The following is a 21,095-nucleotide window of genomic DNA, read 5'->3' on the forward strand; positions in this document are numbered from 1 at the left end:
CGGTGTCCGTTTTTCAAAATTCAAAATGGCCGATCCAATATGGCGGAAGAATAAAAAACAAGTTGTGAATTCAGATGTTCATTACATGAACATTTTGCTTCCTCTTTATGATTAGCAAAAAAATTTGCTTCCTCGTGGAGAAAGCATTAACATTGAAATAAACATACAAAAATAATATAATAATAATATAAACATTTGAGTACCTATACATTTGAGTTAAATTTAAAGAACCAATGGAAGTTAAAAAATCAAAAATTTATATTTTAACCGAAATTTCTAAATATTAATGAAAAATAATATATAATTTATAATTATTGACAATTATATCGATTCGTTTTAATGCAAGGAATACAATTATTTTATATTTAAACTTGAATTTAAATAAATACAAATTTTTCCAGCTAAAATGTACATTTTCTATTTTTTAATTTTTATCAATTTATTAAATTTACCTCAAATGTATGCTTTATATATACCAATCGATTCGTTTTCATGCAAGGAATACAATTATTTTATATATAAACTTCAATTTTAAAAATCACAAAATTTTATTGCCCAAATGTGAATTTTTGATTTTTTAACTTTTATTAATTCTTTAAATTGACATCAAATGTATACTTTATTTATATATATATATATATATATATCGATCGATTCCTCTCGATGTAAGAAATACGATTTTCTTATATATAACCTTAAATTTTTCTATTTAAAAATGTTTTCGATTAAAAAAAAAAATTTTGGAAAAAAGACGTTAAATTTTTTTCTTTTGGTATTTTTTAAAATCCTTTGGTCAGATTTGAGATATTAATATGATAAATGAGCCTACAAAATTTTATCTAAATCCATAAAAACTTGTTAAAGTTATCGTCTAAACAAAAAAGGGATCCACACACACATCCGGACAATTGATCAGGATCTCATATAACATGTTTCTATATGGAAAAAAATTTGTTTCCGCCACTTTGAAAATTTTTATAAACGAAAGGACTACAAAGCTTCCTCCACGAGGAAGCAAAAAAAATCGTTCGGTATCGCTTGAAAATCGTTACTTGGGGGTTTTTGGGGTCGCTGATTACAAATCTAATGTTACTTTTTCAAAATTCAAAATGGCGGAACCAATATGGCGGATATATTTTTTTAAATTTGACGGATTTGCTTGAAACTCGTTATTCAGGGATTTTCAAGGTCGTTGATTACGAATCCGATATTAGTAAATTGTATTAATTTTTAATTTTCCTGTACGCCATATTGGATCCGACATTTTAAATTTTGAAAAACTAACATCAGATTCGAAATAAGCGACCGAAAACCTCCGAGTAATGATTTTCAAGTAAATATGTTTAATTTTTGAAAATTCGTCCGCCATTTTGAATTTTCCAAATTTGACGTCTGATTTGTAATCAGCGACCCCAAAAACCTAAAAATATCCAGTAATACTTAAATTAAATTTATTACTTTTTTTGTACTGTACTTTGCCCTGTCGAAAAAGGTGTCACGACGCGACTTTTTGTGGGCTATTTATGTACCCTAGAGTGTCAAAAGATTAAATATTTTTTGCAATTATATTTGCAAAATATTACAATTATAATTTAGAATTAAAATATTAAAAATCCTGCTATTAAATCTTGTTTTTTTATGGAATTTAAGCAGCTCAGGCACGTGAGGTTTAATGTTCTAAATATAAAAAATATAATATAATATGTTTAAGGGGATTTATTTTCAAACAATTTCAGATAGATAAAATTAAATTTTCTCTGGATAGCATAAAAGTTAACAGGCTTTGAAAAACACAATTCCTTTTAATAACTATGATGTTTAACATCCGCAGTTATTAAAATAATTGTGTGAATTTTCATTTTATTATGTAGAAAAAGATAATATATTTCATTATATTTATTAAGTTATATATTTTGAGGTTTACCTTTCTGGTTATAATAGAATGAACAGTTGCTCGTCCGTCCCGTACCATAAAAATAAACTTGGCGTTGGGGAATAGTTCAAGAACGTAAGAACCAAGCTTCAATGTAAGTGGATCCTTGTTGCACAAGCGAGGAGCTGGTTCACCATGTCTTGCTATCACCTCGAGACAAAAGGCCGCTATCGCACTATCTATTACCTGAGGAGAGTGAGATAATTTACTTTTAGTATGTTACAAAAGTGTTGCGTTTTACAAAAAGAAAGTAAATGCTTTGTTATAAAAATTGAATAAAAAGTGAATCGTTTAAATTATAAATATATATATAATTATTTTACATCTTTTGAGAGACCGGCTTCTTCAAGACGTAAACTTTCCCTTTCTGATTTGTACCAATGGGTTCTCATTTGCAAAATTCTTGGTATCACTCTTGTCTCTTGACCACATCTAAAAAAGATAATTTTACATTATTATTAATTTTGTGAATTATCTATTTTTTTTCGTGTTTAATAATCTTTTGTAGAAAAAATTCGTGGCGCTAGCTAGCACTGCTAGATTACATAAGCGCCAACATAGAGTATAGCAGCGCTAGCTAGCGCCATGAATTTTTTCTACCAGGATTGCTACAGAATATTACTCTCTGTGCGAATTAAAAAAAAAAAATAAAACAGTGGATTGAAATCTCGATTGAAATTAATTAGTTTTTATTAGAAAAATTAACATCCAGTGATTGTGTTATTCTTTTTTATTTTGGGTGAAGTGAATTTTGATTTTAATAAAAAGGAAACAATTTTGATAAAATTTTCACATGATATTATTAATTAATTAATTAATTAATTAATTAATGTATATTACCTCACTTCGGGATGTGCATCAAGCATGGCACGCATTAAAGTTGTTCCTGAACGTGGCATTCCACCAATGAAAATTAATGGCATATATCTATCATAGCTATATGTTTTTTGGTCGTATGGTCCAACTACATATTTCTGTAAACGGACAAAAATTTTCATTATTTTTTAATTAAAATTTATTAATAAAAAAAATGTATAACTCTGGAATTTGAAAAAACATTTTAATTTAAAACAACTTTTTTATAATTGAACGTTGATTTCTACAATCCAAAAAATTGAAGATCTTTTGATATTAATTAGTTATTATTATTATTATTATTATTATTGATAAAAGAAAAATTATACATTATATACTGAAAAATGTATAAAATACACGTTTAAAACTTTTTTAATTAAATATTTATCTTTGGATAAAATAAAAATATTATTATCTTGCGGTTTTTTTGTCAAGTTCAAAAAAATGGAAATGTCACGATTCTTCTATTTTTTTTCTCATACAAGTATATAAAAGTAAAATTAATTATTATGTCACTAAAAAGTTTCTCTTAATTAATTATTTAAAATGTGGATTCCATATACAGTTAATTACTACAAACACGTCACTCCAGTAGCTGTTTGAATGCGATAAGGACGCGTTTAGTCCTTTATCATATGAAATGAGTAAGCCCATGAATATAACATACGTATATATACGTATATATATATATATATATATGATTATAATTATATAAAATAAAAATTAATTACTTATTCATATAAAATCATTTAACAAAATGTTTTTTTTTAATTTAGATTATAAAATAAAAAAATTCTCTCCACATCTGAATTAGTTAAAAATAACTGAAAATTGATTTACATTTGACTAAAAGTAACGAATTATTAGTAAAAATAACTAATTATTAGTAAAAAGTAACTAATTTTCAGTGAAAAAATAACTAATATTATAGTAAAAATTAAAGAATTATTAGTAAAAATAACTAATTATTACTAAAGAAAAATAACTAGTTATTACTAAAGAGTAACTTATTTTCAATGGAAAAGTAATTGAAAATTAGTTCAAATTTGACAAATTTTTATTAGTAAAAATTAACTAATGAATAGAAATATTAATATTTGAATTAGCAATTGACTTTTTGCTATCAAATTATTAGCTTTTTCAAAATAATTCAAATTTAAAAACTTTGTTCTCAACAGGAAAATTGATTTTTATCAATACAGTAAAAAAAAGAGACAAATTAAACATTACATTATAATATAAAATCAATTTTTTACGTAGATGAAATTTTCTTTTTTTTTTTTGAAAAATGCAGAAATATTTTTCAATTTAATGCTTTGCATTCACATTATAAAGTAAAATATTTTTCTCAGTCCAATGGGAATAGTAGTATGTACAAAGACATGCCAGACCGTCTGATCAAAACGGGATGTTTCTACTGAAATGCCTTTCCACTGTGTGAGTACAATAACAAACTGACAACTAAAGACATTTAAATCAAGAATTATTTTGCTTTCTCTCAAATGTCATCTACAAGACATTTCAACGAGAATTATATAATATTTATTTATATATTATTGTCTTGTTTCAAAATAATTGAGAAATTTTTCTTTTTATATTATTTTATCAGTGCCGTTATTAAATAAAAAAAACAGAAAAATTTTTAAAAAAAAGTTTTTTCTAATTGTTTTTAAAAATTTTTTTTACATTGAATAATAATTTTATTTGTTTCTTATATTGAACATTGAATATTTTTTTTTTTATTTTGTTGTTATCTACATAATTTTTGTTCAATCTGTTACTTAGGTAAATTATATAAGAAATAAATAAATTATAAATTGATAAGACATACATTTTTTCAAAGAATTTTCATTAGAATTATTGAAAATTTAAATATCATGATTTTATAAAAGGAAAAAAAATAATAATAATAATAAAAGTAATGTATAAAAAAAAATTTCAAAGAAAAAGAAAATTATGAATTTTTTATTTTACTTTTAATCTGTTCTTCGCGCGATTTTGTCATATTTTAAAATATTTTTCCCTCGAATTTTCGTCAGACCATTCATTTATCGCGTATATTTTGTCGACGTTGAAAATCCCAAAGAGTGGAAAACATTCGCGCTCATATATACCCTAATTGATACTGCAATTTAAATACGACGTTAAAAAGTGTGGTAAAAATATTTTACAATTAGTATTTTTCGCCTCTGTGCAGCACAGACACACACACAAAACGTGGTCTGTCTTTTTTTTCGCCAATTTTTTTTCGTTATTATTATTTTTTTCCTTTTTTCTTTCTTTCTTTTTTTTTTTTTTTGAAGTGGAGAAATTGCGCGTGAAATGCGACTAGCGATTTATGCTGTGGAAAGGATGAACGCGACAGAAACTCGTTTCTCTTCCGTTCGCACGTTGTGTGCAGAGTTTTGTTTTGGCCCTCCTTGTTTTATTTTTGTTTGTTTTGTTTTCTTTCTTTTTTTTTTTTTGCTTTTCAACCCAAGCAATGTAGACATATAGGAAGGAAAGTTATTCTAGACAAAACATTCCGAGAGAAAGTGATACACCTACAATTTACAAAAAAAAAAAAAAAAAAATGTCTGTCCTTTCTCTATGCATTGTCTTGAAAAAAAATTATAGACTTTCTTTCTTCTCTTTTTATAATGGAAATTTCTTCAAAATATATATTTGACATTGAAAAATGAGCAAAAATATGAGTGAGAATAAAAACTAGAAAAAAAAATTTTAGATGTAAAATTTTTTTAAAAGTTTGTCATATTGGATCCAACATTTTGAATTTTTAAAATCTAACATCAGATTAATAATCAGTGACCCCGAAAACCCCCAGATACCAAATTTTATAAAATATTAATAATTTTTAAAAGATATCTTGTCACTTTTTATTTGTAGGGGCTGTTTTCACCCCTAAAAACCACAAAAGATTTGATCTAGCAAAACGGCCAGACACATGTATTTTTTTGGGTCCTAGTTTCCGAAAATGTTGGATTTTTTTATGGGTCAAAAAAAAGTTGAATTTTGTCGGACGGTGTAAAATATGAAAAATCATATTCAGAAATGGCTTTGGTGACACAAAGAGAATTAAGAATCACTTATTCTATTTTTTAATAATCGTTATTGGAATGAGAAAAGTTTTCGTGAATAATAGACTTCATTTCGTTAAGTACCTCTCTCTCTTATTCTTGCATTTTTAATCTCTATCATATTCAATTGACGCGAATATTACATATATAATTTTAAATTCTTATAAAATTCTGTCGATATTGCTACAATGAATTATATTCTCGAATCCATTTTCGAATGTCGCGTGTAAGATAAAAATAATAGTATTTTAAAATGTTCAAAAAAAAAATATAATGAAATTAATAAATTTGCAATACTATTTTTGAATATAGTAAAAAATTTAAAAAAATTATGGAATATTTTAATCACAAAAACTACTCACATAGCACATTATATTTCCTAAATATTTCTGAAATATTTCATTGAAATTTTTAAAAATTTCAAAGCGAAGTCCTTGAAATATTGCTAAAATTAAAGAAATGTCCACCTTTAAGAAATATTGCCGTGTAATTTTGCTGAAATATTTCATTAAAATATTATAGAAAAATTCCAACTTAAATGAGGCGCACTGCTCGATCTCAGTTTCTATATCCTTTATAGCTGCGCAGTAGTTTTTAATTTTCTAGGATCCTAAGGTGTTGAACATATTAGAAAATAACGATTAATTTCATATTTTAAAAAAGTTTCTAACTTTCTTTGAAATATTTCCTGAATATTGCAGAGTCTTCATGTGTAATATTGCAGGAGTCTTAAAGTGTAATATTTTAGCAAAATTGCACGGCAATATTTCTTATAAGCGGACATTTTCCTGTTTTCATCAACATTTCATAAACCTTGCATTGAAATATTTCAAATCTTTCAATGAAATATTCATGAAATGTTTAAGAAATAAAATGTGCTGTGTGGGTATTTTCCAATTAAAAAAAAAGTTTTTCAAAACTATTCAAAAAGTAATTTAAAATAAAAAATTGAATATTTCTAAAAACATTATTTTGCTTACAAAATATTTGTTCTATTTTTATCTCTACTCCTTTTTTTCGGTATAAGTGATTCTCTGTAAGATTTAGTACTATTATTATTTGAAAGTTTAGAAAACAAGTCATTAAATTTCTCAATGGCTCTTGGTGTATGTTTGTAGAAAAGTTTTGCGAAACTATATATATATATATATATATATATATGGTCATTTTAACGATTATGTGCGTTCGTCTCTAGTTTTAAATCACTTTTTTTTATTTTTTTTTTTTAAAGAAACGGTATAATATATAGATTTTTTGTAAGCTTGGGTGTCCTTAAGTCGAGAAACTCGACTTCATGGACGAATGACCAGGCTAATAGACTGTCCATCCAGGAGAAAGAAAACAAAAGAACTTTTATCAAGCTCCTTTCAAAGTGGTTCGTTTTAAAAGTTTCAACGAACAGTCAAGCCGCACAGAAAACTATAGGTATATATATATATAACGAACGAGGCGCCATTCTTCATAAAAACTAACTTGGGTTTTCGTATAGCCATCGATAATTCTCCAGAGGATAAAACAGTAATTGCAGATTTTAAAAGTTTTTTTTTTAAAAAAAAAAGAAAACTAAAATTTTTCGGTAAATTTGAAGCGCAACATTGCATTGCAACATTTAAAAACGAGTTCATATCAGTAAAAAAATGTTTTTTAAAACCTTAAAAACATTATAATTTTTAAAATTACTTAAATCAAATAATAATATTTTAATTAAGAAGAGAAATCAGATTACAAGTTTGAAAAAATCGATTTTTTATTGCGTAAATCGTTAGCTAAACTATCGAAAAATACGTTGTCAAAATTTCAAAGAGAAATTCGCATTTCTTTATATTTTACAAGCTCACTGGGTATAATATAGACTACAGGCTCAACCGCGCGGCAGGCAGGACGGAGTACTCGCTTTGTTTACTTAGCGTACCCTTGTAAGAAGGCTTATTGCAAATTAATCGGCACGTACTTTATTTTACTGTTAACTTCTTTAAATTTCTAGTTTTCGATACTTTTTTTTTTATTAAAAAGCGTTTTTCTCAAAATGACATTTTTCATAGTTGTTGGGTTTTATTGTTTATAAAATAAATTATAAAATCCAAACACGAATCGTACTCTTCACTTTGGGCATATTGATATTTTAGCACAATCGACGCTTTTTAAAATTCATGTTGTACATTATCCTGTTTTCTTACATGAATTTTCACTATTAGATGTTTTAATATAATTGACCTTTTTTTTATATTTTATTTTGTATAAAAACCAATTATTGATTTTGACAATTCTTGTTAAACAGCTGATTACAATCGATTGTAGCTGCGCGCGCTGCAAACTGAATGTTAAGGCCAGGTCCAAATCAAGTCAGCTGTTCCTTTGAAGATTCAATGGAACAGCTGACATGACTTGGACCTGGCCTTAATCATTGGTCGATAACAAGTCAAAAGCACGAAGTAATAATAAGGAGACTCAATCAGGGTTGCGCAGTTACGCGTAATTCGAAGTTCTCTATGTAGATTACGTAGAATAAGTAATCTACGTAGACAACTGTAGAAACCCCATGTAATTTACATGTCAAATATATAGCGTCTACTAAACAGTGAATAAACACGTGAAAAAACGGAAAACATAACCCCTTTACTCTTTAATAGTCTAATATCAATTATTGTTTAATATTTATTGTTGGTCAAAGTTTTAAAATAATTAAAATACTTTAAAATTACCTTAAAAAAGAAATGTGCCTCATTGTCAATACCATACAAAGATTTAAACTTTTAACACATAAAATTAGACGAAAAAGCTGTTGTAAATTATTATTTTGCGAAAACGAGTTTAATAAGCAAAGAAATGTTACAAACATTCTTCTTTATGTCAAATAAAATGGGAATTAATATTTGTTTTAAACCAAATTTTACAATTTTAATAAATTAATTAAAATTAAATTTTATATCCAAATTGTCTCTTCATATATATATTTATTAATTATTGCGTTTGTACAGGAGAATATGCCAAAATAAATCATCAAGTTCTAATAAGCAGGTTACTGACTTATTTGTTATATTTCTTTGACCGGCTGTCACATTCACATATCTTGGTTTGCTTTTGAGGTTATGTTGCAATGTTCGACAAATACCACATAACGATTTATAAGAAGGTGTGAATTATGTAGAAAACTGTAGACGTAAATTACTAGGTAATCTACGCGTAAAGAACTACGTAGATTACACAGAAAATTAAAAGGCATTAAAATAAGCTGCAACGCTTATTATTTTAATCCAATTTTGCTTATTTTAATCCATTTTGGTATTAAAATAATGAGCGTTGCAGCTTATTTTAATGCCTTCTAATTTTCTGTGTACCTTAGGTAGTTTACGCGTACTCAACCCTGGACTCAACTCTGTATTTGCCATCTGTCAAGGTCACTGTATCATAAGTGACATGTTCGCTAAAGGGAATTAACATTCGAATGAGAGCGCATGTGCAGTGTAATATACGTGTCTCTCTCCAACTAATAGGAAAAGTGCGACTGAGAAAGTTGCCGGCATTAGACTGATGACGACAACTTTCTCACTTGCATTTTTTTCATTAGTTGGAGAGAGACACATATGTGACACTGCACATGCGCTCTCGTTCGAGAGTCTATTCCCTTTAGCGAACAGGTCACTTATGGTCCAGTCTAGTACTAGTCCAGTCACCCTAGCTGGATTCCGATAATATACACCATTATAGTTGAGTCTCCTTATTATTACTTCGTGGTCAAAAGCTTTGGTGGTCTTATGGCACATTCACACCTCAGTTACCGGAAGTTGGAGTTACGCCATGACAAAAGGCTCGATTCACAATGTTTCGAGCAACTTTTATATGAAATTGTACAGTGTTTTGTAAATTTTATTGAAAAACTGAAAGAAAAATGTATTCTAGGATCTAAATCAATGTTTGAAAAGGTAGAGAAAAACGCAATCTGTCAGTTAAAATGGTGGTATGGGTTGGTTTCCGTTATCCCTACTCGCTATTTGTCATAATTCTCGTCAACTACCGCACCTTACTCTAGTAAAAATTTAGTGACTTTATTGTTAAAATTAAAAGTTACTAAATTTTTACTTGAGCAGGGTGCGATAGTTGATGAGAATTATGACAAAATAACGAGTGGAGACAATGGAAACCAACCGTATGTATTTTCATTATTTACCTTTTCGCATACATAATTTTTGGTTAAATAAAACTTTACGTCCTTCTAACATCATTAAATTCTAAATAATAATACAACAGCTAAATGAAGTAATTAAGGAATAATTTTTTTTCATATTACAAAATTCAAAAGGCTTTTATTCGCATAAATTTTTATATTTTTTTCATAAATGTTTTTTCTTTGAAAAATTTGTATGCGTTCCCAAGTAGAAATATCCGTAGCTCGCCGTAATTAAACACCGGCATGGTACTGATCCAATACTGGCTGTCGGTATTGACTTTCAGTACTGGCAGTGTACTGACTAATACACCGAATCAGTACTATGTCGGAGGTAAAAAAATATTAAAACCAGTACTGGCAGTACACTGTCATTCACACCGAATCAGTACTATGTCGGTGATAAAAAACATTAAATGAAAAAGTCTTTAAATTATTTCAATAGGTAGAAAACGATGATTTTTTATTTAAAAAAATGTATATTAATTTCTTTCGAATACTTTCCCTCAAAATTTTGAATGTAATTGTAATGTATTATTATATACCTATATAAAATATATTTATGTTTTTTTAGTTATTTTAGTACTCATTGAAATATGTGCATTAAGTTATTTATCATGCATACAATAACAATAAGTTGAGAATTTTTTTCTAATAGTTTTAAAAATAAAGCAAATGTAATTTTTTCACTGTAATTTTTAAATATTATTAATAATTAAATATTAAATTTAAAAAATTTTTCACCATTCATATTTTACAGTCGTCTTTTATTAACTTATTTTTAATTATGTAATTCATCAATCATTTTTGTCTGTTTTAATATTATTTACGGTAAAAATAATTTATTAAAAATATTTAACTGAAATTGATATCCAGTTTTATTTCATTAAATCTTTGTAAAAATTGAAAAAATTTTATGAGTTTAAAAAATTTAAGAATAAATTCATTTTATTTTCGTGATCAATAGATAATACAAATTTTGAAATCAAAACTTTTGTATTAGGTGAACTACTTCAAGTCAGCACTTCAAGCCAGCGCGGCTGGGCGGTATGCGTATCTGACTTGCGTTCTAAGGGTTTAGGGTTCGATCCCCCATGCGTGCGAGATTTTTCGTTTTTAGTTTTAAGTGTTATAAGTACAATATTTGTTCATGTGTAATATCAATTATTAAATAATTATTAAATTAAGTATAAGTGCAAAGTAAAAAAAATTAAATATTATGAATTTAAAAAAAAAAAAAAATTTACAACACAAATTATTTTTTGTAAAATAATTTATTAAAAATAAAATAATTTAATTAATATAAATGATAATTATTATTTTAATTATTTATTGTTAATAATATTTTATATATTCTAAATAACATTAACTATTATTGGCTTCACATTACCTGTTCGTGGTAAAAATGGGAGTAATAAGCTAATAAGGATGAAATTTGCATTGGAAAGCGTGTTTTAGCATTTTGTAAAAAAGTGAGATTTTAAGTCCGGATGAGTACTTTGCCAGTATTATGCCAGTATTATTCTAGTACTACGTTAGTACTGATGAGCGGGACAAAATCAGTACTGGACAGCGTTACCAGCCAGGGTTGGTCCACTACTGGCCCAGTACGGCAGTCAGTACCGTTATACTGACTGGCAGTGTTGGGTCAGTACTATGCCAGTGGCACATTTCTACTTGGGTTAGTATAAGACACTTTAATTGAACATCAGTACAACTTTTTCTTTTTCTTTAAAAAAAAAAAACAAGTTCTTGAGATGTGAATGGATTATAGCGAGAACGAAAAGATTGAAAGTGCAGTCTAAGAAAAATGGAGGGAAAAAGTCTCTGGCAAATAAACGTATCGGCAAAGTTGCTGGAAGGATGGTTAAACTGAAGTTGCCATTCGTCATTCAATTGAGAAAACTTTTCAGCATTTTAATCTTATTCCACGTTCTGTGGGAAATATTGAGGATGTTAATTTATTTCTTTTTACTGAAACATTCAAATAATGCTTCGCGCACAAGACGCAACTTTTTTTTCCCTCTTTCTTCTCCATGATTTATTCACGAGAATATAGTGAATTATTTATTAATTAATAAAATTTTATTTTTTTTGCTATTAAATTGTTATTTAAATTAATAATTATGTTTAATTTTGAAATTAAAAATTAATAAATTTTTTAAATTAAAAATTCTTTTTTTGTAGAGAAAATTATTTACCTCTTTGGTTACCATAACAGCATTGGGTCGATCTTTCGGTCCACTGCATATAATGCCAAGTTGATAGAGTGCGAGGAGAAAAATTATTATAAAAATAAAAATAATGGGAGCTTTTCGCGTCCCACGAGACGCCAGCGACATTCCTAATGTAGATTTAGTAACACGTACACTTCTGGTGACGGGATGCAACCAATATTGCCAGTGCATTTACAATTGTTTTTTCTTCTAATTCAAGCATCTAGCGCTTCACGAATCTAATATTTTATCATCTGTTTCTGAAAAATACAAAAGAAAAGGAAAATTTAATTATTTGATTTAAAAAAAAATTTTATTTACATTGTCTAATAATTAATTACTATAGCTAGGTATATATATATATGTAAATGAAAAACAATTTATTATGATTCAGAAAATAGGATTTTAAAGAAAAAAATATTCATTTTATTGAAAAAACAACTTATTTCAAAGAAGGCAATTTACTGAGAAAAATTTTCTATTTTCCAAAGTACTTCAAAAGAAAAATAAATCAAACGTACCAATATATATATATAAGAAGAAAATGGGAAAAAATTGAAATCTCTGATATTTCACAATAAAAAGGATGGAGAAAAAATACCATTGCATGAAAATTAATGCCCTTGAAGATGAAAAATATCTCTTCCAAACATTCTGTATATATAATAGAAATTAATTCCCAAAGTAATGAAAAGTCAGTGCAATTAGAAATTTCCAGGCGAATTCAATAAAAGTACATTCCCTTTAATTTCCACAGAGATTTTAGTTTTATCACCAGAGGAGTAATTTTTTTTTCTTTTTAATTAAACAATTGCAACAAAAAGTAAATATATATATTTCATTTCGTTTATTATAAAAGAAACGATTTTTTTCGTCTCTCCTCGAAAATAAATTAATTAAATTTGCCAAGTAATGTAAAACAATAAATATTTTATATAAATCTTTACGTTCGTCGGGTTCACATAATAACTTTGAATTCAACTTCGAACTTTTCTAATTCACTAAAAGATGTCATTAAAAGGTCAACTATATGGTCCTGGAATAGCAGACTAATGGTAAAAAATTTTTAGTACTTAAATTTATTATTTTTTCATGTATTAAACACATGTCAAAACTTGAAACGCATTTTTCTCAAAACACGATTTTTCAAATCTGCACGCAATATAACTCAATCAGTTTTCATTTTTTTCAATCCAAATTTTTACCATATCTTTAAAATAACATTCCTCACAGAAATACGTGGCCGATTTTTGATATGATAAAATTTCTATTTTTCAGGGGCGAAAAAGTACCGATTTTTTTAAAAACTTTTTAAAATAAAAAAATATATTTTTACAAACATAAAAATATGCCTAACAATATCCTTTAATTTAATTAAGGCAAAAAACATTAAATTTCTGCCTCCTACAGTGGTGTAACCGCTTAAGATTCTATTAGTATTGCTATTTATTTACTATATTTAGTGTAGTAAAACACCGACACCGTGACCTCGACACCGTCCTTGGAAAATCTATTTCTACTTATTTTCAAATAAATCAAAATACTTTCCCATATGCTTTTAGAAAATCTTAAATTACTTTTTTTTGTAGCATGTTTTTTCAATTTTAACCCGAAAAAGGGTTATTTTGCATTTTCATCCCAAAAAAAGGGTTATTTTGCAATTTTATGCAATTTTTTACGAATTTTTGGATATATACCTTTAAAATTACTCTATTTTTAAAAATTTACTTAATAAACAATTTTTTACCAAATTTTTTTTTATTATTATTTATTGTTGTTTTTTAAATTTTTAGTTAGGAACCTATAAGTAATATTATGCCTAATTTTAAGTGTCATTGAAATCAATTGTTTTTAACTTAATAATTTTAACATTTCTTATTTTAAAACGAAACATCTTCTATTATATTAAGTTAACTAATATCCAAAAGCGACACCGACACCGTCCTTGGAAAATCTATTTCCACTTATTTTCAAATAAGTCAAAATACTTTGCCATATGCTTTTAGAAAATCTTACATACTTTTTTTTGTAGCATGTTTTTTCAATTTTAACCCGAAAAAGGGTTATTTTGCATTTTCATCACAAAAATGGGTTATTTTGCAATTTTTTGCAAGTTTTTACGAATTTTTGGATATATACCTTTAAAATCTCTTTATAAAGGTTTACTCTGGATAATAAAAATAAAAACCGATATTTTAAAAGGTTTTTTTATTTATTATGAACATTTTTCTAAAAAATTTGCAAAATCTCCATGTGTTTGTGGGGCAATTTACAGCAATATAATATAATATAATTAATATTGTTGTTATAATTATAATAAATTAAAACATTTAATATTTAACAATTTTCATTTCATCCTTCTATGATACTGATCAAAATTAAGATAAATTTTATACAATATTAATAATATATTCATTTAAAACATAAATTATATATATAATATACATAAACTACAATAAGTTAACAACAATAAGTACAACTATAACCGAGCGAGGAATACATCGCTAGTTTAAAAATAATTTTGAAAAATCTCACACGAATGGGGAATCGAACTCAGGGCCCTTGAGACGCGAGCCATATACTCACGCAGCCACATTGACTTACAGATTATTTACCCAATACTCCTTCTACCTAACTAAATCTAATATTTTTCTTGAACATTATGATTGTACCTTCTGTTTGAAACAACGAAATAACTAAATTACCTTTATTTAAATTTAAATTAATAAAATAATTATATTAATTTATATTAATTTACCATTTAATAATAGTTTATAATTGTTTTAAATAATTTATTAAAAAAAATCTACAAGTGTTTACTACCACTTAAGGTTTTAGATTTCATTATCGTTTTTAAAAGGAAAAAAATAAATAATTTGAACTAAAGAAAAAGAAACATAGTTTTAATAAATAGAAGTTTTGTTTCTTTTAAAATCAATAAAAACAAAATTTAGAAAAAAATGAATATTGATGCATGATGTAACAAAAGTAATAAAATTTAATTCAAATAATTTATATAGTTAAAATATTTCACACGAATGCAAATGAAGTGTGTTGTGGGAAATTTGAGTGATTTAGAAATTCAAAATAGTTTGTTTTAGTATGTTTAGAAGTGAAAAGTGTCAGGTAATCCCTAAACGGGAATAATCCCAGAGAGTTGAATCCACTTCCGGTTGAATTTCCGGAGGGAAGTTGGTGATTCTCTCTAACAAGATTATTCCTTGCGCACTAGTGGCACAACGACAGGAGATTATGGGGGTGCATCAATTTTCGCACCTCCGAGTTTTATTAGCTGTACGCATCGTTTATGCATTCAAAAGGTATCTTTCTCTCTCGCTTGTACATTTGCTTTTTCCCCTCTTACATATATATATAACACTAAAAGGAGAACTTACAAAATGGCATGGCAATGGCTCACGAGTCCTCAGTAATTCAAATTTCATGCAAATCGTTTACAGAAGGTGGAAAGCTTTCCGAGTAGCACTGCCCTCGAATTATTATGGAGGAACCCCGAGTTTACGAGTAGGAAACCTCATAAATTCGTATTTCCCCAATGTGTATATATGTATATATATATACTTCCACATTGGGATCACAGTGCAAGAATTTATATACACACAATTTCATATATTTGTGCAACAGTATTATTCTTTTCAAACAGTGATTTTTACCATTATTGAAAATTTACATTCATAAAATGAAAATTTATCATTGATTCTTTATTCCAAGTGTATAATCAATCAATAAAAGTGGAGTTTAAGGAGTTATAAGTTTTAAAAATGTAAAACTTGTTCTTTTTTTTTGAAATCTCTAAAGTCTTACGAAGTATTTTAATGCATGAACGATGTAAAAATATTTTAAATATTTGAGAAAATTATATGTACCAGAAGTTGGTGTATCGGAAAGATATTAACGCACGGAGAAAGAAAGTCAATAATAATGTCTGTACAAAGATTTTACCCGAGAAAAAATTCGAAGAATATAAATTTTCTTCAAATTTTAAATGGCCTAAATTCAATTATTACAGACGTATTAAAACCGAATTCTTATTTGAAGTAATTTTTATTTGGTCTAATTCTTATTTAAACTAATCTCATTTTGATATAATTATTATTTGACCTAATTGTCCAATTGAGCTAATTTTTATTTGGTCTAATCTTCAATTAACCTAATTTCTATGTAACCTAATATTTATTTACGATAATTTTCATTTGGCCTAATCTTAATTTAAACATAATTCTTTTTTCTCCTAATCATCATTTAAATTAATTCTCATTCAATATAATTGCCATTTGACTTAATTCTTATAATATTTAGTTGGTATAAATACTTTTTGTTCTAAATATTATTTGACCTAAATACAAGACTTTTTTTTACTAGTGAGATGTGTATTAAAAAAAAACTTCCGCCGCATAGCACTGCACAGTTCATTTGTGTCCTGATTATTTCACTGTTCATCAATAACCTATAGTCTTATTACTTTTTTTTTATTCCTAAAAGCTTTTAGATGTTGAAAATTCAACCTCTCTATAACAATAATATTTAAATTCTTATTTTATTGTTATTTTCAAGAACTGTACTGTTAAATGATAAGAAACATTTTTTTTTAATTTTTGAAATAAATTAAAGGTGAAAAGTCATGGAAGCAATGTACAGCTTTTGAATATAGTTTCTTGTGCGTTATAAACACTAATATGATATGAGACGCTTGATGGGATAATATGGAATTAATTGATGACACGTAATTGCCATTTCTCACATTGCCAATTGGAATCGAAAGAGACTCTCGTATCACATCTACCAATCATAATCACCACTTGTCACTCTAACGCGCAGTGGACAGAACTTCTATCGTAATCTGATTTATAGCTTTCAGTTTCGCAAGCAGCAATATCCCCTTGATGTGCAAATGATTTGTGGAATATGGAACATGAAGTTACTCAAGAGAAATATTATCCCTGGTTAAACACTAAATTGAAACATTTAATATGTGTTTCTTAATTATATATAGTTAAATATTGATCAAAAGTAATATTCTCATATAAGGGCGATATTTGCATTAATGTTCACGCAAAAATAATTTTAATTGTAATCGACAAAGTAGTCCCTTTTCATGCGGACGTACACATATATGGGGCAAAATTTCTTAAATTTTTGAGTTTATGGAATAGAATAATGGAAATATAATATAGTGGAATAGAAAATTTTGATTTCACAATTTGCAAGAAAAATTTAAATATGATACCATTGCCTTCTAAAAAGTGGTGCTACATTAAAGCAAATGAAACTTTCTTCGCTTTTTTGAAAGTAGAAAATGACGCTGAGGCTAATGTACTGAAAAGAATTGTCGTAAATAGTGATTTGAGCATTAAAGATGTTGTGAACAATAAAGTTCATCCTTTTTTAAGGTTTTTAAGAATGAAATGTATGGAAGATCTAATTTTGTTATTGAAAAGTGTTGAAGAATTATAATAATTCCAAGAAAGCCGGTTTCTAGGTTATAAGAAAACTTTTTGCACTTGCTCAGATATTAATTCATAATTTCCCATACATCGCGCTTTCATCGCCTGATTGAAAAAAAATCTGAGATATGTAGGTATACAACATAATTTCATGGCTGCCTTTTAACGGAATCTACCATAGGCATTACGTCTTCTTATACTAGTTCGTGCTTGCAAGTAGGTATTAATTAAAGTTATTAAAATTTTATTTAAATTTTGAGGTGTTCGTTTGTTGGTTAGGGGAATTTGAAGTTATGTTTGTCGGACATAGTCTCAAACTCAACGGTCCCTTGAATTGAATGACAGGCGTGTACTGTGAGATCCCGCGTAGCGTCGAAATTCTCGCCTAGCGTTCATTCTTGAATCAGCGGCGGCGATATCCTAAGATCCAACCTAAGACCTATATTGTACTTACCATATATGTCAAAAACATAGGTCTTAGGTTGGTTACTCTTAACGTGGAATGACCCATACAGAGACAGCGGCTAAATCTTTTTAAAATATAGAGAGATAATATTTAGGATAAAATATTTAAGAAATAATACTCTCAGTGGTCGTGTAGATTATTATTAATATTAACTCTTGAAATTTTGATTGATTGGCAGCATATATATATATAATTTCTACCCTACTTGTGTTTCTACATTGTTCTCGAAAATTACAAGAGGAGTGTTTGAAACTTATGAAGGGTCGAATGTTGAACTTTGAGATAAGATATTCTCTGGGCCAGACACTCGACTTGATGGTGCGGATTATAGGTTGTTCATTTCAAATCACGATACATTCATACCTATATATATATATATATATATATATATATATATATATATTGTAATATAAACAATTTGTAAATAAAATAATCAAATAGATAATTCAGATAATTGAAAATCAAATAAAATTGTGAATATTAAAAATAGATCAAAGTATTTAATAAATTGTACTCATTCCTCGTATAAAAGACAACGCTGAACTCGGTGAGACGTGGCGCTGACCGGGGATGGAGGGATCGATGGGGATATATAGCTTCTTGAATCGTCCAAAAATCAGTCATCAATTTAAATCCACCTTCTTAAATGTACTTAAAAAATTGGCCTTTTCTTTTATTTATGACCCAGATCATCCCCTTGCACTCTGCCTACGCTTAAAATCCACGTTTCCCGCCCATGATGTCAATTAAACGCCACACTTTCATTTTACAAGAGAACAAGGGAATCACCGATTTTATAATTTCCCACAAAATCTCTCCCCCCCGACGTCAGTCCACGATTCACCGAATTATACTTCGTTTTCGGCGAAATTCCACAAAATCAAGAAATGCATAAGAAAACATCAACCGTCAGGTGTTTATTTTGTATAATCGAGAATTTTCTCACAATATATAAAGGTACTATATATATATATATATATATATATATATATATATATATATATATATATATATATATATATATATTTCAAGAACATGGGGCAAGAACAAAAATTAGGTCAGAAAATTTTCTCCAAGAAAATGAAGATCGAGTAGAATATTGACATATCACTTTATCATCTATAAAAATATCAACTTCTTTATATACTCGCACATTCGTCATCATTTTCTTTTGCTATTAATGGAAAAATAAAAAAGAATAACTGCACGGAGGTTATATATATAAGTTTAATCGAAAACGAAATTACGTGAGATTGTATAAATCTATGAAAAAGAAGAAGATAAAAAAATTCTTTTGTTTATATAATTTTTTTTTAAATATTCCGAAAGCCTAGAAATAGTTTCGAAGGCATTATTTGCACATGTGGATTTTAATGCGGTGAAATTTACTTCTGGCGTCGCATCGTATATATATATATATATATATATATTGTACACGGAGAGAAATAGATAGTAAGAATTTATAATCTTAAGATGGTGAAAAGTAGATGTTACCCGGTACTATCATTATGCTACTCGGTACTATCAAAGATGTTACACAAAGTATGCTTATGTTACCCACTACAATCAAGATGTTACTCCGTACCAGGGAGTAGTATAAGGAGACCGAACGCCATGCGCGGAAAGTGGCCGCACTTTTGGTGATCGTAATTCTCATGGGCACACTTCTGTCGATATCAGCGCTCTTAGTGTAGAAAAGTGGCACTATTTGTCGTCTGCTACTGTGATTATTTAGTGCACACGTTGTTTTTATTAGACATTACACTTCACAAAATATTTTATTTTAAGCGTGTTAAAATTTTATCACAATTCAGTCGTAATTTATTTACTAAACGATAAACCGCACACGATAAACAAACTAAAAAAGCAGAGGTTATATCATGCTTTCTTGTTTACAACGATAGTGTCAGCCTCTCCGAGTGAGGCGCTGCTATCGACAGAAGTGTGCCCATGGGAATTACGATCACCAAAAGTGCGGCCACTTTTGACGCGGATTCATAATGGCCGTTCGGTCTCCTTATACTACTCCCTGCTCCGCACAATCTGGATAGTAACTGATAGAATCTAGAATCTAGATTGCTGTCCGTATATGTAAGATCAAATATGGTACCTGGTACTATCTAGATAGTATCCCGTACCATCTATTTCTCTCCGTGTAACGCAGCATTTTGTTGCGTACAAATGACCCCTCTAAATAAGGACATTGACATAGAATTCATGTCAATTTCCTAAAATATTTTATCTACGTACACTGTAAAAAATTTTGGGAATATTCACCAACTTTTTTTGGTGAATGTTGATAATTTTTGGGGGAAAATGCTTTTCCCTAAAATATTTGTAATTATTACCAAAAATGTTTGTGAAAATTTACAAAACTTCCAGTGAATATATTTTCCTCAAAAAAATTAGTGAATATTAACCAATAAGTTCGTGAAAATTTCACAAAATTCTAATGAATATGCTTTTCCCCAAAAAATTTATAAATATTACTTAATTTTTAAGGAATACTTTTTTAAAATTAGGGAATATTCACCACTTTTTTAGGGGAAAGAGTATTGAACAGAATTTTGATTAATTTTCATTAACTTTTTTGAAAAGCATATAGAACAGAATATCAAATAATGTTTACGAACATGTTTGGTAATATTTAATGATTGATTAATTATAGTAATTAAATTAATAAGTTTTTAAAAGAATATACAAAAATATCGTCGGCAAATTTAGTTTTCTTTCTTAACTTGTCAAATGAAAAATTGTTTTTATTCATGTTAAAACTGATTACTTCAACTTAAAAAATTATGAAACTAAATAATAAAAATTTGTAATGTGTCTAAAATGACTTGCTTTTTACGATTTTAACAAGTGGTTTTCACTGAATTAAAATCAGTGCATTTAGCTGAACTAAAATAAAATTATATTTA

General features: G+C 27.5%; 1 protein-coding gene across 3 annotated transcripts in view; it reads right to left on the reverse strand.

Annotated features, from left to right (window-relative positions):
* The window catches only part of LOC127290912 (protein-tyrosine sulfotransferase), a 159,951-nt gene that overhangs the window by 13,182 nt on the left and 125,674 nt on the right, over positions 1 to 21,095 (reverse strand). For all 3 annotated transcript variants that reach the window (XM_051319755.1, XM_051319754.1, XM_051319753.1), the window contains exons 2-5: positions 12,232 to 12,506; positions 2,774 to 2,907; positions 2,257 to 2,365; positions 1,925 to 2,119 (exon numbers count right to left, since the gene is read on the reverse strand). In XM_051319755.1, the coding sequence (XP_051175712.1) occupies positions 1,925 to 2,119; positions 2,257 to 2,365; positions 2,774 to 2,907; positions 12,232 to 12,438 (645 nt within the window). In that variant the 5' untranslated portion in view covers positions 12,439 to 12,506. The remainder of the gene's footprint in view (positions 1 to 1,924; positions 2,120 to 2,256; positions 2,366 to 2,773; positions 2,908 to 12,231; positions 12,507 to 21,095) is intronic.

This window comes from Leptopilina boulardi, unplaced genomic scaffold, assembly GCF_019393585.1.
Source record: "Leptopilina boulardi isolate dan_hultmark-lab unplaced genomic scaffold, ZJU_Lbou_2.1 LbouV2_95, whole genome shotgun sequence".
NCBI classification, from domain to species: domain Eukaryota; kingdom Metazoa; phylum Arthropoda; class Insecta; order Hymenoptera; family Figitidae; genus Leptopilina; species Leptopilina boulardi.